The 26,262-nt window shown below is 44.1% G+C and overlaps 1 protein-coding gene across 2 annotated transcripts in view; it reads left to right on the top strand.

Annotated features, from left to right (window-relative positions):
• Window positions 1-3,146: 3,146 nt before the first annotated feature.
• CCDC150 (coiled-coil domain containing 150) overlaps window positions 3,147-26,262 on the top strand; it is a 343,163-nt gene continuing 320,047 nt past the window's right edge. For both annotated transcript variants that reach the window (XM_085635385.1, XM_085635384.1), the window contains exons 1-3: window positions 3,147-3,258; window positions 13,874-14,043; window positions 20,666-20,886. In XM_085635385.1, coding sequence (XP_085491511.1) covers window positions 3,232-3,258; window positions 13,874-14,043; window positions 20,666-20,886 — 418 coding nt within the window. In that variant the 5' untranslated portion in view covers window positions 3,147-3,231. The remainder of the gene's footprint in view (window positions 3,259-13,873; window positions 14,044-20,665; window positions 20,887-26,262) is intronic.

Genomic DNA, 26,262 nt, shown 5'->3' with positions numbered 1-26,262 from the left:
AGTTCTCTCTCACCATGAGTCATTTTATGCCAATTTTCAAGCCAAATTATAGTATGCAATCCCACTTTCTTTGCCATATAATGCGCTGGAGTATCCTCGGGAGGGGCTTCTTCTCCCCCTCGAGTAACCACATGTTTGTCACCTCTACATAATTCTCTGAAAACCTTAAAACATTTCATGATGAACAAATTTTTGATCGTGCACAATGTTTTTGTTCGCTTCCTGATGTCAGTCCACCAATGGCAGCGCGACTCACACCAACCGACCTATCACAGCACGACACTTTCTGACGTCACACTTCCTCTGCTCGCAGCAGTTCCCCTCCTACACAATTTGTGTCTCCCCCTTGCATTCGTCCCATTCACACTCTGAAGTAATTATCTGTCCACAAAACGACCGGACAATCACTTCTCTGACTGCCTCCGACAGTCTCTAGAAATTGTTGACCTCAAACCTGGCAACTGTCTGTCCGCGAAATGACCGGACAATCGCCTCAACTGATAGGCTTCAAATGCTAAATGTTCCACATACAACAACCCACGACCAGCATCGGTTATTCACACACTAACATTCGCTCCCCCTATCTCGGTCTGGGTAATTGATGACGTCTCACGATTCCCTTTCAATGGTCAACAAAATCTACCTTGGGTGTCTTCGACACCACAACTTCTCAGACTACTCGTCGAATCTAAGAATCCCCGGGCTGCGCGCACTCACAGCCTGATCTCACAATCACTCAACTCTCACACCAACTCTGCAAGACATCACACAATCAAATCAACACCGCAATCTACAAAGCACATCACCCTATTCATACTCACTCCTCCACGAACTGCTGCTTTCCGCCGCACCGCTACTTTCCATCGATCTCCATCAACTACCGTCGTCTGCCGCTCACCATCCGGTGGGTCACCATCCTTCGAATTCTATGGGCCTCTAGAATCTCTTATCTTGATCTAGATCTCCCCTCACTATCAGAGATAACCATCCTACTCTGCTTCCAACTGATGACTCCGGAATCTTATCTACCTTACCATCACCAAGAATCCTCTCAGGTCGCCAGGATCTTTTTATCTGCTAGACAGTGTAGAGGGGAGGAAATTGAATGTTAACACATAATCAATAAATTGAATTTAATCTCTAAAAGGACCACTGACTCCAAATCTCAAATTTTAGGAATTTGTTACAACCAAGAATAACTGCACATACAAGCACCTCAGTACAAGGTGAAGAAAATAAATGGGCACTAATACGAAGGATATCCTACGCAGAAGCCTCATCCGACTCAGAATAAGAAGAATAATCAGTTCCAATAACATCAGAAAAGCGATAATTACTCCAGTCTCTACATTAGAAGTCATTAGCCTAAAAGAAAAATCAGTTAGTCTATCCCTACTCTATCTCTAAGGTGACATCCCTACTTAGCATTTTCCCTCCCAGGCAAGAGAGTAAAAGGTGTCAGAAGTGAAGACTTCCTTAGAAGTACACTCACTTAGTCAGAGCTCGCTCTAAGATTCTCCTTCTAGCTTCCCATCTAAGCCTCAACTTCTCAACCCACGGGGCACTGTCCCTAATTAAAAATCCCAAAAACATAGAACACGCCCTCCGGCACACCTCTTCAGCCAGGTCTTCTTCCAGTAGTTTTTCACTGAAACTTGTCTCCCTTCCAACGACGGTTAGCTTGACCTTGGGTCCCAGGCACCTTCTCTGCCGAAAGTATCATCCCTGCATTCCGGTATACTCCCATATTGGCTTCTCGTACCATCCTGACTCCTAAAACAAAGGATTAGTCTCTCTAACGAGCTAAGTGTCCTTGCACCTGCTACAGAAACATGAGAACGAGAAACTTTCCACTTCTCTGAGATTTTCTATCGTCCTGAAACCCCAAAGCCTTACCAAGGGAAATCCTTTTCGGCCTACAATATTTAGCTAACATAAGAAATGGACAGGCCTTCTCTTTATACGTATATGCGATCAGGCCTTTTCACAGTTTAAACCCACACTTCTAAAATCACACTATAAGCATTAACCTCATTACTCTTTATATATGAATAAGCAAACTACATGTGCAGACTTTAATATGGTGCACGTTTAATCCTAATGCACCGCATTACATGAAAACCAATCATTATGCGTTGACTAAAATGCATTTGCAGTGAACTACGACATTGCTCTTCATGAAAGGCATGGTTACATTTCTAATCACACTATTATAAGCAGATTTGAGTGATACATTTCTAAGTCACACATTAATAAATTCCCTTAACATAGATGGGTGCTGACTAACAGTGATTATGATGCACCCCTACAATTTTCAGCATAACGTGGCGCTCTATCCCAACATTGCTGTGAATTCCCAATGCATCAAACTAAGGCTGCTGTTCTCAGGTTTAAACAACTTGCCATCCTGAAAACCGATGAACAGAAAGCTTCTTTCGACCATTATTTCGCCACGTTTAATGTCAAGTCTCTCTCTCAGGCCTCTCCGTCGTCTAATACAGACAATCAGCCTTTCACTATATAATGAAATAATAATCCTGCAAAATCAAGCGAGCAAAAAAAATAAATTTCAGGAGGCCTGTAGTCAGGCTAACTTAAATGAGCATTTAACGTGCACTTTGATTATATGGTTATACATGCACGTGTTTAACTTTATAAGGAACTGCAAAACATGAGCAAAAGAATACGTTTACATTTTTTACATTTTAAAACAAGAACAAATTAGCTCCACCTTCATATTAACATTTTTATTTGTCCATATTAGATTGCAAATAAAATAAAATATATTTGGCGTATTTAATTGATGTATACTTATTTCTGTATTTTTTTTTTTAGTATTGTTTAAAGTTCAAATTGTAGAAATTGCTTAGGCAGGTGTCCCGGCTCACAGTAATGACTTAGGAGTGTCTCCAGATTCCAGCAATTAATCTATGGGAGTCCAAGCTGCCACACAGAAGTTAAAGTGTATGAACCGGGCTAGACAACTTTCCTGCATGTCTTTTACCTCATTGTACTCTTAGCATCTCATCTTCATTATGTGGGCGCGGCGTGTTTCGGGTCATGCCTCTCCGGGCGTTAAGGCTTCTATTTGTGGAGCTGACAATAGTGGAGCAGGTGCTGCTATCTGTACAGTAGCGGCGCTGGCGGTCCTTGGGGGCGGGAGATTTTAAAAAGTAGGCAGGGAGGGACGCGGCTCCATGGAAACAGAAAGCAGTGCTGAGGGGACCGGGAATGCAGCCGCGGTCAGGGAGCCGGGAGGTGAGGGAACCGAGAAGCATAGAAACATCGTTTGCGTATATCAGGGGAGAGACATAGGTCGTGGCGACGAGGGTAGATTTTGGGCTCAAGTCAGGAGCTAGACTTTGGATGGAGGAACATAGGGTGTAAAAGAGTTATGGAACTAGCAGGAGCCTGATTGCAAGAAGAGGGGTATGTGGTCCTGCGTGACATAGCCTGGTGATGGTGATATAATACTACGTTTTAGGTTGTACTTATAGCATGTGTTGCGGTACTCGGTATAGAGTCATTGAGTTCGCAGAGAGGCGGTCATCAAGTCGCAGATACATGGTTCAAGATGGATACTGGAGATGTAGTTAGAAGGGAGTGTGAGGGGAAATATTAAGGGGATATGGAGTGGGGTATATGGGTCTGTAAGTGGGATTCGGAGGTTGACGAGGGGCATAAGAGAGATATAGGAGCTTGGAGACATACCAAGAGATGTTGAGTTAGAGGAATGTATAGGATGAGATGATGGACGGGAAGGAGGAGTGATTCATTTGTGCTTATTCAGGAGTGATGCTGATTTGTAATACAGTCGGGTTTGTTTAAATGACAACACTTAATGCAAAATAAATTCAAAGCGTTTCAGTCACTTTGAAGGTTTCTAATGTTTTTTAAGGATCGATGCACAATCTGTTACGTTTTGCTCATTGAACCAGAAAATTAAAACAACAATTCATGAACAGCTCAATTCAAAAGTATATTTAAGTTGTCTTAAAGTATTCATGATTAATAATTAAGTCGGAGTTTCCCATGTTAAAACAACAATACATTTTGTATAAAATCGTGTTCAAGTTCCAGCTCCTGGCCATTTCTGAATCTCAAAACATGAACAAATGAATGTTTTGTTTTCTCTGAGAAACCTGGCACCCCTACTCAGTGAATGGATATTCATTGTGGAAGCTGACCTGCCCCTTCCCTCCCACCTCTTCCTTTACCTCCAAGCAACTTGATAAGGGATTGAGAGTGCCTCGGGGCCAAAGCTGTCACCCAGGTGCTCGCAGTGACAATCTGAAAGAAATTCCCAGTGTGAAGGGTCTACCTCACACTGGAAAGGGCTGCTCTTAAGATGCCCGCAGAGCAACGCGGATGGAAAGGAAGGAATGTTTACCTAGCAGAGTTACTCGTTTTTACTTAACACCATCACTTGCTTCTTCATCATCATAGCTTTATACTCTCAATAAAGAGTATTTCATGATCTCATTCACAATAGCAGCTCTCTTAGGCACCTCGATCATTAAAGCCTACAATTTGCAGGAATATGGTGGGGATTTAAAGCTCTGAGGTAGTGTCACTTAATAAAAATATGTCTAGGTTTGTATAACCTATTTTTTCATTGCATATTGCAATACCCTTTAAGCAAGGCTTAGTTTCTCCACCGCCTTTTAAAATTTAGGAGTGATTTGCGAAATCTTTTTGTCTGACTTGAGGGTTGTTTACACCTGTGGGACACGTGACAACTTTCAGTCCAACATGCCTCTTTCTTGTGGATTTCAAGCATTGTCTTCATCAGGAAGTCTACCACTCAGCGATTTCCGGAATTGTATGCATAGGAGAGTGGTAGTCTCAGGGCGCTCTCAATGAATATCACAATGGTAGACTCAGAGGAGACTCTATTATTTTTAAACCTGCTATTGCTGCCTTTGCAGGTAGTTTGCTTAACTCTTGGTCACCCTTAGTCAGAAGAAAAATATTCTACAGCATCCATGCCATCATTCTAGTTTCTACTCTCCTCCTCCTGGCTAATACGGAGACCTGGCTTGTTGACGCACCAGTTGCCACCTTTTCAGACTTTCAGTTGAAATGCAATAATTTGTGTTACCACCCTGGCAGTAGGCACTGGACACCTGGCCATGGCTCATTTGAGCACAGTATGTTCAAGTGCTCTGCCAGCGTAATTACCTTTCTCATAGTTTACTATATCCCACACAAACTTCTAGCAGCAGAAGTGTCCAACAAATGCCCGTTAGGGCTGGATCCTTGCCAGATGTTGGCATAAAAACACTCTATTTAAATTACTTTGTATGTAAAATCATCTTATGTTGTTAGGCAAAATCTGCCATGGATCAGGCATTTGTGGACTTCTGTAGAAGATCTTTGTATTATAAGCTTTCCTAACTGAACTCCATGACTTAACCCAGTCCCTACTATGAATATCCAGCTTATCATAGCTCCTTAGGGACTTCCGTATGTGTGTATATATCTATATATATATGGTGTGATCAAGGCAGGGGATCCTGCCGAAACGCGTCATAGCCCTTGAAAATATGCAAATAAAATAATTTCGAAGAAATACCTGTGACGTTGTGTCGAATTCCGGTACCGAAGGAAATGCGCTGGTTTTTTCTTTGATATAGATATATGTGTGTGTATAGATAGATAGATACTCCTCCTCACATGCTCATAGAAGGAGTACAAATTTGGACAGCCTTGGCTTCACACAGGCTGTAGAGTAACCAACATTTGAAGCAGGCGTAACCTTTGATGTATTATTCCTGCTTAACATAAATATAAAAACCCTGGACCATCTGCTGCTCTCATGGTTGGCCCATTCTGTTTGATGTGATCGATGTTTTCCATCATTGGACCTTTGAAAATGTCTTGCTAGCTGTTCAAGAATGTGCCATGTCACGATCCCACAAGAAAGTTCATTATCTGGTGCCCTGGACCCTTTTATTTATTACATTAGTGGCAGTGGACATATTCGTTGCACATCCAATGCACAATTGGGCAATGTAAATATATTACACCGTATGTAATAGGCAAGAGAAAAGAACAAGTAACATTTGGTGCTCAGAACAACATTTAACACATTGTTACAACCTGGTGTTTATTGCAGCATTAACCCAAAAGGCTAACTGCTAACAGACATGAGAAAAATATCAGAGCACACCAGCAACCAGTCAAATAAGTTGCAATTAAGACAAGTTACTCTGTAGTGGTTGGAAGTTCTCTCTGATTTAATTGATCCAGAAACAGTTTAATAGGCAACATGTGTTTCGTCCTTGGGACTTTATCAAGGCTTACAATGTAATTGTAGCAATGTTTAGATGGTAACCGCCGATTATACTTGATACAAGTTATACAAAACATTATGACTAAAGGAAGGAAGCTTGGACACGGGTTGATGGTAGATAAAGAAAAGATGCATAATCAGGGCTTGACAAATCCACTCGCCCCCTCTCATTTACGAGGGAGAATTGATGAGGACGAGCTATTTTTAGGTCCTACTCGCCCTTTCTGGCGAGTAGGAAGAGAAACTAACTTTTGTCCTCTGTCTGTGAAAACGAAGCAAAAGTGACAAGATAACAAGATTTAAAGGCATTTTTATTGCTCACAAAGGGAATGAGCAATAAATATGCCTTTAAATCTTGTTATCTTATCACTTTTGCTCCGTTTTCGGAGCCGGAGGTCAAGTAGGTTGAAGTGAGGTCGAGGGGGTTTTCCAAGGCACTAGACCTGCAGGACTAGAACCATTTTTCGGATTTTTCGAGCCCTATGGTGTAACTATCGCATGGGTGAGTTTAGCACGACAATTTGTACCAGTGACTCAGATTGTGATTGCATGCCTAAGTGCAGCAAGTAAGGGGCCATAAAGTGCTTTAATGACCTCTGACTGCACAGCCTACCACATTCAGCATCATGGTTACAAGTTGAAATTATGTAGGGTCAATCAGCATTTTTACAGAGCAAGATCTTCAACACCTCCAATCCATCTAAGCAACTGCTTCACATCTTTGAAGATCACAGCAGCCGGCGCCCTTACAACAGCAATGCAATCGTAATGCAGGAATTTCAAGCAAGAGTTGAATCCCTGTGCTTCGGCTGTGTTTTGCTGGCCCTCACCTAACCCATCCCCAAATAAAATAATAAACATTTGACATCACTCCTCTAGCCAAATGCCATTGTTGTTAGACTTTTCTACATGCAGAACACACAAAATGTACCTTAATTCCAGCCAATTAGGCTGGGCTGCACATTCTGTACGAATTGATCATTTTCAGGACAAAATGTGTAAATACTCATGTCGACTACACAGTGGTATACAATCTATACTCCATTGTGGTGAGTGATTTGCAAAACGTATGCTTTCTTTTTATTATTTGTTTTATATTATTATGACTGTCTTGGCCCTTCTATATATGTTTGTTTTCGCTGTACATACTCACAAGCTCCATGTATAAGCCTCATTATATTTTTTGGCAGTCTTTATTTGGCATAAACGTAGCCCAAATGCATTAGAATGCTTTACATGAGCATCAGGTTATATTACTATAGGTTACATTTTTTTTGACAGTGGGAGATGAAGTGGTTTGCTCAGAATCAAAGGATGTTTAACCAATGCCGGAAGTTGAACCTGGTTCCCCAGTTTCAAAGTCAACAGATCTACCTAGTCTTCTATTAAATGCGCACTTTCCTAGGTCACAAAGTACATTTCTGTTCACTAAAACAAAAAAGTGTTGCCGAGAAGACAGGCAACCTGTTATTTTCTTCTCCTGCACGAGAAGGGTGGGTTACTGTTCAGGGCAGCTCCTGATCCTATTTTGTATTAGCTTGAGTTTGTGAAGCATGTCCCAGATCCTGAATCCACAGCTATCTCTTCCTGTGTTTCTAAAATGGTTCCCTTCCCCCGAGTCAACTGCAGCTGCTTCCCTTTTCAACCAGTGTCTCAAACTGGTCCCAAATGAAATTAGCAAGGGCCTCTCTGTCCCTACCCAAGGAACCCTCCACCCACTGTCTCTACATAAATAATTAATCTTATCTATGTACATGGTGCTGTGGTCAATTCCCAACCCTGTGTTAGCCATTGTCTATGTGTGCTTATGTGGTGCATAAAAACTGGACTTATTGTACTAATGGTGTAAATTAGAAATTGACAATGCCACATCTGTATCCAAGGCTCCTAACAGTTAGGTGCCCCGCCACTTGTCGCCAGTTGTCAGAACTCCTTTTAGAGGGCCACAGGGCAAGCAGGTGCTACTTGGCCCAACCGTCCGGGTTGACGCCTTTCACTCCTAATGCACCGGCTTACTATGGGTCCTGAGCAACTGGGCCAAGTACCCCCTGGTGGCGGGTTGATTGCTCCAGTTCTGATCGTCATTTGCGGGGGTCAGGCCCCCATGAGTCATCACGACGTCCTCTCCACTCAATGATGGCTTGAACCAGGCATCGGTCCTCGTCCTTTTCGGATGTCCCCGCTCTCTCGGCAAAGAGGCGACAGCCTGATTGTCACAGCGCTAATTTCCTCTTCAAGGCAGCCCTCTCCGGCATATGGGGTCGCTAACTGTACTCCACATTAGGATCTAATCTAGAGCTGTCCTCTTCTGTGCCCTTCTCCCAGGATATCCCCTGTCACTTCGCTTTCCCCCTCGGCTGTGGCAGGGTGGAGACGTTCAGGTACAAAGTGAAGTGCTATCAGGCTGCCCTTGCCTCGCTGATCCATGTCTTCAGTCTGGTTCAGCATGCACGAGTGCAGACCCGCTGCCTCTGCACGCTTTGCTGTTGTGGTGCAAACCAACATCACAGGCTCCAATGGCTTACAGAGGCATCCCATAGTGCTGATTCATTGCCCCACCTGTGCTCAAGCCTTCATACTAACCTTGGGACATGTATTTCTGTTCCCTACAGCAGCATGTCGCAGAGGGAATAAAAAGCACCGGGCAAAATGAGGTGGAAGGAACAAGGGTACATAGAACAAGACGGATCACTGATGGGGATATTGAGAAAGGCATAGGGGGACAAGTGAAGTAGGACAGTGTAGGGGCACTTAGGACATGCTGCAACATAGTAAGGGCAGCGGCGGGACACTGATGAAGGTCACAGGAAATGACAGGGTGGCCTGGGGCATTGGGAGGGGTGCTAGCTAATTAAATACAGAATAAAAAAGCCACAGGAGGTTACCCGTAAACCAAGTTGAGACCTGGGTAAATAGTGTTATAGCAAACAACAACGTCTCAATATTTAATATTCAAAGGCAATTCTGTAAAATGTGCACAGGTATTGCAGAAAGAAACAAGGAGTCATAAATGATTTTAAGAAAAATGTATAGAGCGGTCTCTATTTTGAAAGAATGAATACAAATAAAGTATCAGCACTATTTACATTATATGTGGGTGTAACCCATGCAATCTTGAACACTACAGTGCTTGTGCATAAAAAATAATGGCGCAAGTGAGACAAGGGAAACAGCGAAAAACCAAAAAAAGCGGTGCAAAAAGGATTGTACAATTACTTAAATGGTTGCTAAACTTCAAAAATTATTATGAAAACACAGAATCATCAACAAGTTAAAGAACAAAGAAAAGCAATAGATGCGCTGAGTGGTCGACGCCGTTTCGACCTGTGGTTAGTTCAGGTCATCTTCAGGACGGGGTTACAAAAAAAAGGAATTCCAAGGGATAGTACGTCAATATATATACCCAAGGTCTGGTGTGCAGGAGGATCCAGGCGGATGGACGGAGGTGATGCACTACCGGTCTGGTGTGCAAGGGGAATTTCGTATACAGAAGCCGGTGTGTAGGTCCGGGTGTCCGGATCGCATATGGCACTGTTGCTGGGGGTGGGGGTGGAGGGGCGGGCATAGTGTAGTAGTCAAACAAGGCCGGCGTCACGTTGAGGACGTTCAGGCTAGGTTGAAGGCTCAGTAATGGGTACAAGTAGCAACTTGAGAGGATTGCGAGGATTTCCACTGAATGAGAGAGACCTCTGAAACGTGACGTTGGGTCAACCCGTAGTAACACAGACCTAGTCTGGACATCTTCACTGTGATGCTGGCCTTGTTTGACTACTCCCCTCCCCCGTAACGACAGTGCCATACGCGATCTGGGCACCTGAATCTGCACGCCGGCTTCTGTACACAAAATTCCCCTTGCACACCAGACTGGTAGTGCATCACCTCCGTCTATCCATCTGGATCTTTCTGCTCACCAGACCTTGGGTGCATATATTGAAGTACCATCCCTTGGAATTCCTTGTTCCTTAAAAGCACTGACAAATTCTGTTGTTCCCGTTCCTGAAGATGACCTGAACTAACCACAGGTCGAAACGCCGTCGACCACTCAGCACAACCATTGGCGTTCATGGTTCTTTAACTTGTTGATGATTCTGTGTTTTCATAATAATTTTTGAAGTTTAGCAACCATTTAAGTAACTGTATAATTCTTTTTGCGCCGCTTTTTAAAAAAGTTTCTTCGATGTTTCCCTTGTCTCACTTGTCATTTGCGCCGTTCACTTTTATGCACAAGCACGGTAGTGTGCATGATAGTATGGGCTATGGGTTACACCCACATATTATGTAAATAGTGCTGATACTTTATTTGTATTCATTCTTTCAAAATAGAGACCGCTCTATACCTTTTTCTTAAAATCATTTATGTCTCCTTGTTTCTTTCTTTCTGCAATTACTGTGCATGTTTTACATGATTGCCTTTGAATATTACCTATTGAGACGTTGTTGTTTTTCCTATAACAGCTAACTAAATACAGCATGAGTTTTCAGAGGGCACAAGGAAACCGGGACTAGCACCTAAACACAGTGTGTCTGCTTCTTTGAAGCAGTGTGGCTTAGTAAGAGGCCACTATGCTGCTCGAGGAGGCACTCACTGAAGCACCATAAGTTGCTACTAGGACAAAGTGGAGGGCAGTGGCGGCTGCCTCTGAACGGGGGTGGTAAGGCAAGCGGGGTTGGAAATGAATTAAAAAAAATAACAAGAAATAAACATACCTTTTCCTTCACCCCCGCCTCTCCTCCGTCTTCTTCAGGTCTGCTATAGCACCGGAAGCACTCAGGCTTCCGGGCTCTCCCAACCAATCACGACACTGCAGTCTGTGCGTCCTGTTTGGACACTCAGGCAGTGCCTGTGGAGACTGGGCATGTTCTCCATGGGGCTGTGCAACACAGGTCAATCGAGAACATGCCAATAAAACTGTCATGTACATTTAGAGGAGTGCAAACCACTCCTCACTCTGCTTGGCGTCACGGAGTTCAGCCCTGCCCCCACCTGGCTCCGAGTTCCGGATAGAAAACTAAAATGATAATAACGTCCTGTTATTATAATTTTCTTTTTCTTTTGTGCACTGCTTAAATAGCAGTGGGGCGACGCCCCTCCGCCTCAGCGGAGGAGCCGCCACTGATGGAGGTGCACCGGGGCATAGTGTGGAGCACCCCAAGGAGGATAGTTGGGGGAGCGAATGACAGCTAAAACATAGTGATGACAGCATCTTGGCACAGGCTGCGGGTGGATATGAGAAATATAAGGGGGTGCAGGAGCACTGAGGCACAATTAGGCACACCTTATATCGCTATGAGTGATACCGTGAGAGGTGCTGTCCATTTCTTTGCCTTCCAAATTTGCTCCTTACCGAAACAAACTTCAATTTTGCTGAAGTCTTCCAAATCTTTTGGTGATGGGACTAGTCGAAAGACATTTGGGCAGATTTGCAAAGCATTTTTACAATCACGCACACCCATTCAGAGTTTGCAGTCACAAAAATGCTTTCTCTGGTGTACGAATCCAATTTTAGGACTCTTAAACTTTTGCCGACTCCTAAAATGGGATTTCGACTCCATACTGAATCGATATTTGGAATTGGCAAGTTGTAGGCGTCCCTTCCAAATACTGATTCTGTATGTGATGTAACTTTGTTTACACTGAAAAGTTACCGACTCCTGAATTGAAGTGGTAATCCATTCGCAAAAGAGAAGTGGTCCCCTTCTGACCCCTTTCTCTTTGTGTATGATAAAAAAAAAGTTAGTTGGGGAGTAGGCAGTGAAGAAAAGGACCACTGCCAAGTCATTTTTTTCTAAACGGAGGCCCGTATTGCTGTATTTATAAAAAAAAAAAAGGAAATAATGTACTTTATTGAAAGGCAATCAAAAAATGGTCTGCTGACCCAGCGAGCTTCTATCTCTGTGATAGCATCCTGTCAGATTGAGTCCCAATTTGCGACGTACCTCATTAATTTTTGTGAGGTGGATTGGAGTATGACCTATTAGCACGTAGCTCGGTCTGTCAAATTCTTTACTGGCTGCAAAAACACTGGTCTCAAATTGAGATCAGTTTTTTGCAGCCAATAAAAAGTGCATCTGTCCCACTGTACTCACTAACATGATTTCAGATACACAATACAGAAGGCCCCTGACCTCAGTCAACACATGAAAACAAATCTTTGTTTGTGGTTTTCTGTGCTGCACACAAAGAAAAAATATTTCTTTGGAGAGCAGAACCTGAAACAATCCTCCGGTAGAGGCAGTGGGGTTCTGTAAGGATGGTATGTAAAGAGGTGTGGTGCTGCGGCCAGGGCGACTGACTCCGGAATCTGGGGATCACGGTTCGAGCCCTGGTGCCGGTGGCAGATTAGCCCAGCACCATGTGACTCTGGGCAATAGCTTGCTTAATCTTCCCGACGGCCCCTAGCGCCTAGAGACCCATAAGGGTGAGTAGTTCGCGCTTTACAAATACAAAATACGGATTTATTTTTGCACAGGAAGGATGAATGGGCATTGAACGAATGGTGGGTTGGCATATCCAACAGCACGATAGATGAAGATATTAAAGGTATAGATAATGAAGAACTCTAATCACACATTCATCCTGGTGCTAAGACAGAAGGCCCTTGTAGAAACAGGTTAATCAAGAAAAAGAAAGTTTTCAGGGAGTCTCTGCTTCTGACGTCTAGTGGAAGGCCACTCCAATCCTATGGGGCCAGGTAGGAGAATGCTCTACCTTCCATGGTAGCTTGGGGAATTGTAGGAACTTTGGATTGGATCTGATATTTCTTGATGGAATGTAAGGGTGGATAAGCAACAGCTGTCTAATAGGAGTATGTCTGCTGGTCTGTTAGTGAAGTAGGGAAACTGAAACTCTCATTGCCAGGCTCGATCGATCACATGCATGTTTGGCAGAGCACTGTGACAAGAGGGTGCTGTGTGGCTCAGAAGTGTAAGAAGCCTATTGATGATTTAATACCAGTGGAGTTTGAAAGGCCTTCTGACGCTAGGTGGACCGTAGGTTGCAAATCCCATAAGGGACCGGATGATGGATTTGGTGTTTTGGGGTCTTTTAGACTCAGTAAGGTAAGGATCCTAAAGGGCCGATCACAACACTCAATCAACATGGTGATGTTTCATCTGCATGTTCAATACAAAACCAAGTCAAGTAAAGTCTGATCTGACCTTCAATCCATCTGCCGTTAAAAAGTAAGTTAGGGAATTGTGGTTTCATATATGAAGGTCTGAATATGATGCCAGATTGGGACCATTGAGGCAGTTGTGGAAATAGAGTAAAGCGGTAAATTTGAAGACCGGGATGCAAGAGAGCAGGGCAGACCAGGTTGTAACATCAAGAGAAAATGTATAGTTTCTGTCGGGGTGTCCTCATTGGTTCATAAATGATTGAGCTCAGCTGTATTATAAAGATATCCCCGGAAGATACATTTACGTACAATTAATTTAAATCGGATTTATTTCTCGCCACTGCTGTGACCCTTATGGATCAACTCTGGTGATGATTGAAGTCTTTCCTCTGTGAAAGGGATATGAGGTCCAAGATGTGATCTTTCCACAACCAGCAGATAATTCAATGTTTTCTTACAGGTACTTGGAGGAAGACATTTAGATATGGCAAAGGTGGGGATTACCCCGGGGACCGCTCAGACGATGGCACCTGAACCCTTCAATATGCTCCATAAAAGGATGAATGCAGCAGAAGAGCAGACAAAGGCGCTCCTCAAAGACCTGGCCAAGTTAGGTGTCAACACACAGAAGTAAGCATGCATTTGTTTTCGTGTTAAATCTTTTAATTAGATGCATCTGCCATAGTGAGTAATGAATGTTGCTAGAAAAAGTGAATGGAATGAATTAAAGATAAATTACTACTCCCATCTTTTAAAATTTTGAGTTGTAGGCACGATCGACTGTTGTCAATCGTAACTAAATATTGTGATTTTTCTTAAAAAACGCACTGCCCTATCTTGAATTTTTAATGAAGACTGGATGAGTCTTAATTGTCCTTGGCCAAAATGACTCTTGATAGTCCAAGGTGGTAATAAACGTCAGTGCCCCCTGGCGGTAATGAAACTTAGTGATGCCAAGCATTAATGACCCTCACAATAATGAATATGAATGTCCTCACCAAGCAATGAGTACCCCTGCCCTTAGTGAGTAATCAACATCAAGGGCCTTAATTTTGATGAACCCTACTGGGCATGAGAATAGATCAATGTTTATATATGTTGGCATAACATCCTCTGTAGCTGAAAAGCAACACATTAAGCAATTTCTTGTGTAAATTAGAACTATAAATAAATAAACAATACAGGTGTTAAAAAAAATATTCTCTGTTGGTATTCATAAACACCTGGAGAGACTGAAAAAAATCTTACACTGTTAAAACTATAGGGAACTTTGCCATATGGTAGCATACTTCGCGACTTGTACCTGTGTTGTGTTTATTTTATTTTTATTTATTTCTTCCAGCATTCGGGAACGTAGGTCAAAGTTGAACAAAAAGAAAACATTTTCTGTTTTTTTAAACTTAATTCTCTGTGAGGAGGAAGAGTCACTCAAAGCAATTAATTTGTGATTGCTTTTGCTTTAAAACATTTTTTTAAATTTTTATGGAGAATGTCTTGCTCAAGAGTTGAAGTGAAGCTAGCTGCTTGGCCTCTCCCAAATGTTGCGATGATTGTATGTAGGCCTTTCTGCCCCACCCTGCCCAAATAAGGGGGTGTGGGTTTACTATCCAGCATGTCTGTCTCGGCTCCCTTGCTCATTTATTTTCCAATACACATACATGAAGGGTGTTGCACTGCCAGCAGCTGACAGGCATGCAACCGCTCTACACATGGGTGGCATAGGATGTCATTGTGGGTTGATGCAGTGCGTGCACTTGACCATCAGTTCTTTGTCCAGCCCGTCATAGTGGTTGTGCTGTTGAGTGGTGGTAACTCCAGAACCTCAGGGGGACTTTTGGTGCATGGTGAGTGTGCAAAGGTTCGGCAGACCAGGCGCCTACTCTACATTGTTGCACCTCCTCGGCCTCTTGTGCATGGAGAGAGCACTGAGAGAGTGTCGAAGCGAGGCTGGGAGAGCTGGGTCGGACAGAGAGTAGGCAGAGGTCTCCACTCAAATGTATTCCAGACTGCTAGTCACAGGGTCGGACAGGGGCACAAGCAATCATTGTGCCGGGTGATTAACCATTTGCCACATGCAATGCCCTTAGGGTGCTTTTGTGTAAAGAGACAAAACCACAGATCCCTGCTCACTTCTTTAATTATTGTGCACTTATACACTTATATCATATACCCTAAAGGAAGGTCACAGTGGGCAACTAAGCCCCTAAATCTACACTAGGGGGCACATGCATCAAGCAAACATTTTTCGATTCTAAAATAGCGATTTTTACCAAATTGCTATTTTGGAATCGCAAAATGCAATGCATGTAGGAATCGCAAAATATTTTGCAATTCCTTAACATTACCTAATAGCGATTCGGTAAATAGCAATTCGCTATTAGATAATATGACTCCATTCATTCCTATGGGCCTAAAGGGCCCATAGGAATGAATGGTTCTGCATTTTGAGCATTAGATTAACAACATATACAACTCTTTTGCGAACAATCCGACACCCAAGATCCAAGATCCTCAAGCTCCCCTAACCCCCCCGCCCAGTTCACTACTCTGGATTCTCTCTCCCTTGTTACAGAGGATCACATACAGGCCTGACTTAAGACCATAAAATCCAGGTCCCTATTAGATTTTGTCCCCCCTTATGTGATTACCACTCTGAGCCCTATTCTGCTCACCTCCATTACAGACCTATGTAATCTCTCCTTATATATCAGCTACTATTTCTTCTAAATGGAAGACCGCTTGCATTAAACCTCTTCTTAAAAAAGCCACTGCAGACCCCCTAGATTGGTAAACTACAGACCTATATCCTTACTACTTTTTATATCCCAAATACTAGAGTCCTTAGTTAATCATCAATTGCTGTCTTCCCTCGAAACAAACCATCTGCTGGACGCTTCTCAGTCAGGTTTCCGTGCATCCCATAGCACAGAATCAGCGTTAGTAGAGGTTACGGAAACCATCAAACTGGCTTTAGACCAGGGTTCCTCAGCAATACTGGTTCTCTTAGATCTGTCAGCAGCTTTTGACACCATCTCCCATCAAATCTTTGTCCAAAGACTTGGGGAGTTTGGTGTCACGGGTAAAGCTTTGGAATGGACGTAGAACTTCCTGTCTGTACGTACTCATCTGTTTCAGTTGGGTAACCATTCTTCTGTATGCAGAGTCCTGGATAAAGGGGTGCCGCAGGGATCAATCCTGAGCCCCACTTTGTTCAATGTCTATGTGGTACCCCTGGCAAAACTCATTCAGTTATGTGGGTTTGAAACCATCTCTTCTGCTGATGAAACACAATTGGTCATCACTATGTGACCATAATCCAATGCTGACCAAAGTTAAATTTAAGAACTGTTTACTAAGAATCTCCAGGTGGGTGACTGATAACTTTTTGCAGCTTAACAAAGATCATCTTGTTCGGAAAAGCTCGCTCAGTCTTGTCAGCGGACTGGTGGCCATCGGAGCTGGGCCCACCACCTAGCGCAAAAAAAGTGCTAAGAATTTGGGAGTTCTCATAGATGACAATCTCTCCATGAATGAACATGTCCAAGCCATCTCCGGAACCTGTTTTGTCCTGGAGCGAATGCTTAAAGTCTTTCAATGAGCGCCATTAGAAACCAGGAAAACTCTTGTTCAAGTCTTGATAACAAGTCGTATTGACTAACTAACTAGGCTCCAGATAGTGCAGAACTCAGCTGCACGCCTGGTCTTAAACCTTTCCCCTCGCTCTCCTTCGGAGCCCATCCTCCGTTCTCTCTATTGGCTTCCGATTAAAGAAAAAAAAAAACTCAGCGTCTTCAAACTTCTGTCTGGTCTGTAAAACCCTCCAAGGTAATGGTCCTCTTTACCTTAGAAACAAATTTCAGTCTTACATCCCGGTCCGCCAGCTTAGATCCAGTGATCTATTACTCCTACATCCCAAACCTATTCGAACAACTAGGGTTTGGAGTTGCTCTTTTTCCTATCTCGCCTCCTATCACTGGAATTAGCTGCCTTTGTCTATCTGTGCATGGCCGGACTTTACTCTTTTTAAAGAACTCCTGAAAACTTGGCTGTTCTCCCTATAATTTCTCTCTTACTGTGTGATATCCCAGCTGCAAAGGTGCCTAGAGATCCCCTCGGGGATTATTCGTGTGCCTAATAAATAAATAAATAAATAAATTTGCTTAATTGAGATTACCAAATTGGTAATCTCAATTAGCAAATGCAAAACCAAGGGTGCCTGCGGGCCTAAGGCCCCCCGAATCACCCCCAAAATAAAAAGTGTGCACATGTAAGGCACACACATGCCCTAAGGGGATGTGTGCGCTACATAGCACATGGTTGCCATCAACTTGAAGTTGATGGTAATTAGCATTTCCTAAATGCACAGTTTGCATGTAGGAAAGGCTTCTTGCATCTGCATTAGGCATTCGCGAATTGCGATTCCCTATTTGCAGTCGCAATTTAGGGAATCGCAAAAAAATGTGATTTCCTAAATTGCGAATCAAAAAATCTTTCATGCATAAGGAAATGCCATTTTGCGATCGCAAACGTCCGATTTTTGTGAATCGCTCTGTTTGCGATTGCAAAATAGCTTGATGCATGTGCCCCTAAGCCCTTTAGGTTTGAAGTACCTTGAATAACATGTGTACCAGTAAACCCTAACTTCTGTTTCTGCCTATAGCAAACCAGACAAGGCAATACACTTTTAATAGGTCAGACCTTCTGGCTTTGTCTGGTTCTTTAGAAACATACTATCAGACCCACAGCCTTTAGTAATGCAGGTTCCTTCATTTGAAACCAACATCCTTTGGTGTAACCAAACAGAAATAACATTTGCCATTCACCCTTAGTAAGCCAGACCTATTTGCTTTGGCACAGCTTCTCAAAGTCACAGAACTAGTATTTCTTATTTTTACTTCAGGTTGCATGGCAACCACCCAAAACCCCAACAGACAATATATCCAGGGCATTCCCAAGAAGTCACATCTAGGAGTAGCTTAAACATGAGCTAAGCACTGCCAGGGCCCATCACTCTTCCTCCTAATTGATTTTAGGTGAGCTTATGTCCCTGCAGGATGTTTTTTTGGGGCATGCCCTTACTGCATTTGTTCCACCCAAACCAATACTAATACTTTGCCTATGCCCTGCGCACTCCTTGGCACCCACTGGCAAATAAGGACATATTTATGTGCCTGTGGCATATCAGGCGATCCACCACCACCGAGGTGATTGAAACGGCCACAGCGAGACTCTTTTCTTTTATCTTTTTAACGATTTGATGCAGCCTGCTTGGCCAGTAATTACTGCTACAGGTGTTCAAATCCCTTGGTTTTGTTGCAACACACAAACTGGACAGTCTGTGTGTCTGATTCCTCTACCTGCATATCCAGACTGCATCAGCTCAGGCTGGTCTATTCTCTGTCTTCCAAGGCTCTGTTTCTACTCCCTGAAGATGTCTAGGGACTTGAACAGAGGCAGAGTGGTGGTTCCCCTCCACATTCACCTCCAACATGTCTTGGGTGATGCAATATGTGAGGTCCTAAGCGGTACATGGTGGATGCATGCTATAGTTAGCTCACTAAACTATAACTTTTGAATCTTAGAGTTTTTGAGGTTTTAAACATGAGTTTTTTTTAATTAAAACACCCAACTTTAACGTCACTTTAACCTTATTTCCCCCCCCAGTGTATTCCAGGTTATTTTAAATGTAAACTAAGATCTTTTTACCATACCTAACTATAATGTCACTCTAACCTTTTGTTTTTCTTCAGTGAATTTCTAGATCTTGTTCATCATATTCAGCCAACTACCCTGCAGCGCTGGGCCTTCAGCTCTGAGAGTGGCTGCAAGGCCTAAGGTTTACCACCAATGAGCACCCAACTAGCTGCTGGGGCGTTGGTCACAGGGTAGGCTCTCAAGTCAACCCCATCACAGGCAGCCAACCTCCTGCTGCACACCTCCAAAGGCCATATTCAGTGGTGGGTTGACTCTGGGTCTGACCCAGCCCAGGCCCTGCGTCCAAACCAACAACCCTGTTTGCGGACAGCTCCTATCGTACACCAAACCCATTTTGCATTTTTTTTTTGTACTTTAAAAAACAAAAACACCTGCCCCACAGTATTCCCACGGTACCTGCCATACAAGCGTCTCTCACCTAGTTCTGCTGCACTGTGCAAGCTTCCCCCGTTAAAGCTTGCACATTAAAGTGGCATCATGAGGTGATGCTTGAATGGTGGTACCTGTTGCGATACTATCGGACTACTTGAGAGGGCTGCTCTTGGTCGCACGAAAGTACTGTTATTCCCATGTTCTGAGGTTTTTACACATTTTTCTAATTTTGGCACCTGGGTCCCACCCACACAAGTATCAGGGGGTCTGGGTGTCCATACCATACCCCTCGAGTGTTTGTGTGGTTTTTTTTTTTTAAACAAGACATCAGGACACTGGGAGCACGCAATATTTTTTTCTGGGCTGTGGCCAGCCTAACAAATAGTTTGTTTCCATGTACCGATAGGGTAAACAGGAGAAAAAGCTCCCTTGGCCAATCAGAAGACCCTTGTTTTTTTAAGGTACTGCAGGACTCGGGCAGGACCAAACGTCCAGATATACCTAACTTATTTACTCTTGCAAGACCAACCTGAGCACATCAAAACAAAAGAAACACTTGCCCTATTGAAACTCTGACTTAACTATAACTACACAGTGGCGACGGAAGCAGGCCCTGGGGACATCCATTCATGATATGTATGTATGACAAAATGGCATACAATGAATTAAGTGTGGGTGTGGAGGGATTAAATTAGGTGAAGGAACACTTGATAGTTCATCTATTACTTTGTGTGCAAAAAAGATAAATAAAAACAGAATGCATTTCCATTTCGTTTTTTTCCATTATTTTTTGGCCATTAAACTGAGAAACACTAATGTACATTTTCCATGCCCCTTCTGTATATTTACTGCGTTCCCTGAAGATTTTATTATAATTCTACAGAAATCTGTGATTTCTGCATATTTTAGAATAGTAGTTTCCCAAAGATTTTCCTTACTCCTAAGGGGTCTTTATCTTACCAATACTTTGCTTAAGCAAGCTCAGTGTCTTCCATTTCCCAAATATTGCTGAGGACCCTCTGAGGCTGAATAAGAAATAGTCAAACCGATGGGAGTGCCACCACTTGCACCGCCAAAGCGGATCACTGTATGCATCGTGGAGGACCTGTCCGAGGTGACTATTACCTTTTTAAATGTTTTCTAATTCAGCAGTTTGCTCTTGCAGCTTCCATCACTTTTCTTCGAGGCTAGAAGCACCTCCAGAACCCCACGATGCCATCCCCACGATCTGTTCCGTCGAGGCTGTTGCGAGTCATAGCGACAGCATGCTGAGGAACGACGAATCTCTGGTCAACCGCTTGTGCCACATGGAGAGCATCATCCAGACTCTGAAGCTCAATATCTTCAGACTACACACCGAGAAGGAGCTGAACCCGAGGCACTCTGGTAAATTTGCCGGCTTTATGAGGGGAGGGCTTGTGAGGTGCAACCTTTAGGGCTAAGGGCACGGCGGGGCTAATTATGCCTAGCCTGGAGATGTGCGAAGCATGGGCTCGGGATACGATGCCTGTGGGTGGTAGGGGCTGGCAGGTGCTTGCGAAGGGTAGACTGCAAAGCATGGACTCTGGATACGATGCCTATGGGGGATGGGGTAGGGGCTGGCACAGTGGCGTAACACAGGCCCCTGCAGCCCCCGCGGTGCGGGGGGGGCCCTCTCAGCACCGCACTCAGTCCTGAGAGCTCCATAGTAAATACGGAGTGGGGGCCCCTTTATGTACCTTGATGGGGGGGGCCCCTCAACTTTCGTTACGCCAGTGGGCTGCCAATTGGCAGACTGTGTAACGCATGGAGTGGCAATAGGATACTGGTGGATTGCAAAGGCTGACAATGGTCCGAATGTGCAAAGCATGGACTCAGAGTAGAATGTTTATTTGTAGCGGGGGCTGATGATGGCCAGACTGTGCAAATTATGGACACTGAATTGGAAAACTGTGGGTGGCTACGGCTGGTGATGGGCAAATCTGTGAGCATGATTAGACTCACAATTTCTATCTTGGGTACTGTGAAAGCTGTAAGGAATACAGTTGATCTTACCACCTCCTCCTTTGCCAGCAGGTAGAAACTAAAGCGTGAATATGAAGCACTCTTACCAGTCCAAGGCATTCAGGTGACAACCTTTTGCCTTCTAGGTATCACAAACTTGGTTTGCTTCTGTTAAACTAGTTAGATTAACACATCTGGGCCCTTAAATGCAAATAGCGCATTTTCCTTCATTGCACTGGGCGCACCTTTAAAAGATGCGCCTCGCGCAATGAAGAAAAGTGCGCAGCATTATAGTGAATATGCTGCCCCTCTGGCATCCGCGAACTCACGCTGCCCTAGGGGCAGCGCACTCATGTGAAATACGGAGCGGCTGCTTTACAGCAGCTCTGTGTTTTCACTGTGCAGGCAGCACCTGCCTGCACTTTCAAAGGGGATTAGAGATCCCCTTGCAGGGACCCCCTTCCCCCGCCAGAGGGTTCCCATCATGGGCCACACTGACAGTGCTCCACCTTTGAGGTGGCGGGCTATCAGTGAGCCTCCTGAGGACTTCTTTGCCTCTGCGCCCACGTTGGTAATACGGTGTGGGCGAAGAGGTAAAGGGATTCCCTCATTTGAATGGGACACGCCCCTATGCAAATGAGGACACGCCCCAAGCAGATAGCACTGGAGCTTAACGTGCACCTGCGCTATCGGTTTTACAGAAGGGCACGTACAAGTGTTTGCGGCCCCTTCTGTAATACCATACTGCCCAGGGGGGTGCAAAGCAGTGCGCAAACGTCTGTTGCGCCCCAGGGGCACTCTGTATAATACGGCCCCTGATATTAATTTGTAGGTTGAAAGTCCAGGACTGAAAACCGTGTCACTTATGACTAGAAGTGAGGTGGCTGCTGTTCTTGAAATTACCATATGTCCTTTTTGTGCAAAATATTTGATCCGAATCACAGGGACTTGGGCCCAAGTAAGCTGCTACCTCTGAAGTCTAGTGTATCTGAAATATGTTTTTTTCGTACTCAAATGATTGCCCCTCCCTCTACTGAAACCCAGTGCTCGAGCTTGCTTTTCAACTGATTGGTCCTAGGCACCTGCAGTGCTTCAAGTAGTAAGCACACTAATAGCAATGGCATCCTCCCCTTTCTGTCTTTATCGTATATATGCATTATAAGGGTGCTCTAGGGACACCCATTCATGGTGCATACATATGTATATGGACAGCCAAAAGGTTATGGTGGTCTCCGTTTTTAGACTTACTGAGTTCCACAATATAGACTCTGAAGTCAGTCCAAGCTCCCTTGGCCAATCAGAAGACCCTTGTTTTTTAAGGTACTGCAGGACTCGGGCAGGACCAAACGTCCAGATATACCTAACTTTTTTACTCCTACAAGACCAACCTGAGCACATCAAAACAAAAACACTTGCCCTAATGAAACTCTGACCTAACTATAACTACACAGTGGTGACGGAAGCAGGCCCTGGGGACATCCATTCATATGTATGTATGACATAATGGCATCCAAGGAATTAAGTGAGGGTGTGGAGGTATTAAATTAGGTGAGGAACACTTGATAGTTCATCTATTACTTTATGTTCGCAAAAGTGCAAAATAAAAACAGAATGCATTTTCATTTCGTTTTTCCCCATTATTCTTTGGCCATTAAACTGAGAAACATTAATGTACATTTTCCATGCCATTAATGTACATTTTCCGTGCCTCCTGATGTTAGCTGCCCTGTTGGAGGATACGTTATTGGTAGGGGTAAGTATGAACCTACCACTAGCAATAAGGCCACCCACGCAAGGTACAGACAAGGTATTAATACATTACCCCCTGGCTCAACCTTTGGTAGCTGGCTACGAGCAGGCAGGCTTAACTCAGGAGACAGGTATGTAGAGCATTTAAAAACACGGATACACTAAATAAGTAAGACACAACACACAATAGAGATCCCACACCAGTTTATAAAAATAGGAAATATCTTTAAAATGGCACCAAAATGACAAAAATCCAATATAGGGAACCGGAGATATGAAGTTTTAAAGATTAACCTCTTTCTAGTGCTTAAAACATATAGCGCCTACTTGGGAAATCTGGTTGCGCTTGACCTGGAAAAATTCAAAGTTTGAGGCTGATTGCAATGGATCTCTGGTCAGATACACTAAGCGGGTGGCCCTGGTCAAAATTTTACCAACACACTTAAAAACTTTTATGGAAGATGTTCTCTCTAAGTTGTGTGGTCTCCTCTAGCAGGCCGATATCAACACAATGTAGTTGGATTGCTTTTCCCGGAATCCCTGGTCAAATCCTGGAAGTCTGGAGCTCAGGAGCTTTCAGCATGACAAACCCGAAATCCAGGCTGGGTCGCGGGTGAAGGTAGTCGACTTGTCTCTCGACGTCCGTCTGGGCCACTTAAGGAGCTTTTTCCACAAGCTCCTTCAAACTTCTGGAACTTCTTCTTGAAGTTTCTCTTGAGGGTGCAGAGGGTCCAAAACTAAATTCAAGGGTCTGTAAGCTGTGACATGGTCCTTGGAGGTTTGGGACTACAGTTCTGACAATGCACCTGGCCAAATCCTGAAAAGTCCACTGGACGCACTCCAGGCTGGGGACTTCTTGGGGGAGATGATGCAGGGAAGCTCTGTTAGCCTGTTGCTTTCAGGGAGTTCAATCCATAATCCTTCTTGAAGCAAGGAAAAGTCCTCAAGGCTGTAGTTCCAAGCGTGCAACAGGAGCAGTCCTTCAGGGAGCAATCCTGTGTTGTGCAAACCAGGGTTCCAGCATGACAATCCTTCTTGTAGTTTCATGCAGCAAATGTGAGCTGCTAAGCAGCTCACATATTTATTAAATGATCTGGGGGGGCAAGCAAGGGGGGCACCCCTGTCCAATGCTGTGCCGGGTGCCACCCAAAAGCATGACCGCTTCCTCTAAAGTGTGTCGTATTCTTGCCCCACAAAACACTGAACTTTAAAATTCAAGATGGTGATTTTCTCTCTCTTCTTTGAAGTAAGAGCTGGCTAAACCAACCTACTAGTGTGGCTTATTTCCATTAACACTCTCCCTATACCTTTTGCAAATTCCATTCTCAGGCCTGCCATCTGGCTTGGGTTACAGGAAGAGTGGGTAGTCCAGGCTCTTTGAAGCCTAGTCTGGTTTGTTACCCAGCCCGGACCTGGCCTGTTCTTTGCAGCTGCAGAGCTCTCCCCGTCCGATTCCTCTGCACTATGCAGCCACTTATCACCTCATCAAAGCAGCCTGACTAAGCCTGTTAAGGTTGACCAATCAAAAAAGGCTTCTTGAAATTCTATAGCGTCTTTTCTGCACTAGTTATGATAACTTCAACAGTGGCAAGTTGTCGGATTTTTCATTGCCAATCTTTTAAGTCTTTGAATTACATTTTCAGTCCCTTCCTAGCAACAGTTATTCTTAAATAAAATATTCCTATGTTAGCCTTACGTAGCTAATTATCTACAATGGGGGAACCTAGATTGGCAGTTTTCCCTCACCAGGACATATAAAACATCTTCTATAATGTCCCTGGTTATAGTTACATGGCGCTCCACCCCTGGGGCACCTAGGGGAGACCTTAGGGGTGACTTGTATGTAAAAATAAGGTGGATTACCACTTTGGAATTACCTTTAATTCCAAAGTCGAATTTGCATGTAATTTTCTTTTTAGAGATAGTCGGCAAAGCTGGGTTGACTTTAAAAATGACAGCAGGCAGCACAGTAGTGCACACTCCAGTGCAGGAAATCTGCTGGACCTGTAAACCTCCCAGCCCTATTATATACTAGGGACTTAAATCTAGTTTGATTCTCCCTGCCCTACTGTATACTAGGGACTTACATGGTCTGTCACCAACAATTGTACTTATACCCATGTACCTTTTCCATCAGAGCGCTGGCCCTGGGCCTGGTTAGCAGAGCCCAGGGCACAGTCGGAGTCAGTCACCACCAGTATTAGTCAAAACAATGGGGGTGAACAGGGCCAAAAAGGATGACTCTCTCACAGGCCCCCTATTACAAGAACAAAACAGAATGCTCCTACCAGAGGAATGGTGATCGTAGAGGTGGATGCAGGCAACATTTGGTGGGAAAGCCTTAGTTTCCTAACGACTAGCCATCACTGCTGGCAACCACCCTTAAGGAGAAGAGTGTAAAGAGCCTTGCCACCTGGGGCTCCATTCCTTGTCCTGCACATTGAATGTGAGGGCACGGTGTGTGGCTGTCCTGCCTTTCTCAGATAGCAGCAGTTCCCGAGACTTGATGGGTGATGGGGAATGATAATAAATCAAATGCACTGTGGTGAAATCTTTGCAACTGCAGACCCCTCTTGTTTCCTCTTGTCTCTGTGCTTGGTAAACCAGCCTGCATCCAAAGCAGACCATTGCAGGCTTTTAATAGGTTTCAGGGTTCCTTTTACACACCGGGGAGGGACCGGGTGTATTCTTTTCCCCATCTTGCATGTGCTGGTTCATTTTCATGTAAGGGGCAATTAGTGTTGGCCAAAAGGAAGGAACCCCAGATCTGAGAGACTGGTGAATCATTGTTATTGCCTAAGCGTTATCTGGAACATCATTCCAATTTTTGGCTGTTCAACTACAGAACCTTCAACCTTCAGGTTCCGACCTGCTCCAGAAACACTATGTAGAGCCTTGCTCATCCAACCTGTGGTTTTCATGCTGCCTATACATTTTTGCTTAGCTCATGTTGGTATTCTAATCGTGTGTTGGCCATTCATATTTGTCCCCCACTTCGCCTCTACATCGCTTTTGGTACCCTTTATTGAA

The sequence above is a fragment of the Triturus cristatus genome, chromosome 11 (genome assembly GCF_964204655.1).
Source record: "Triturus cristatus chromosome 11, aTriCri1.1, whole genome shotgun sequence".
In the NCBI taxonomy this organism is placed as follows: Eukaryota; Metazoa; Chordata; class Amphibia; order Caudata; family Salamandridae; genus Triturus; species Triturus cristatus.
This window is presented reverse-complemented; position numbering and strand designations above follow the sequence as displayed.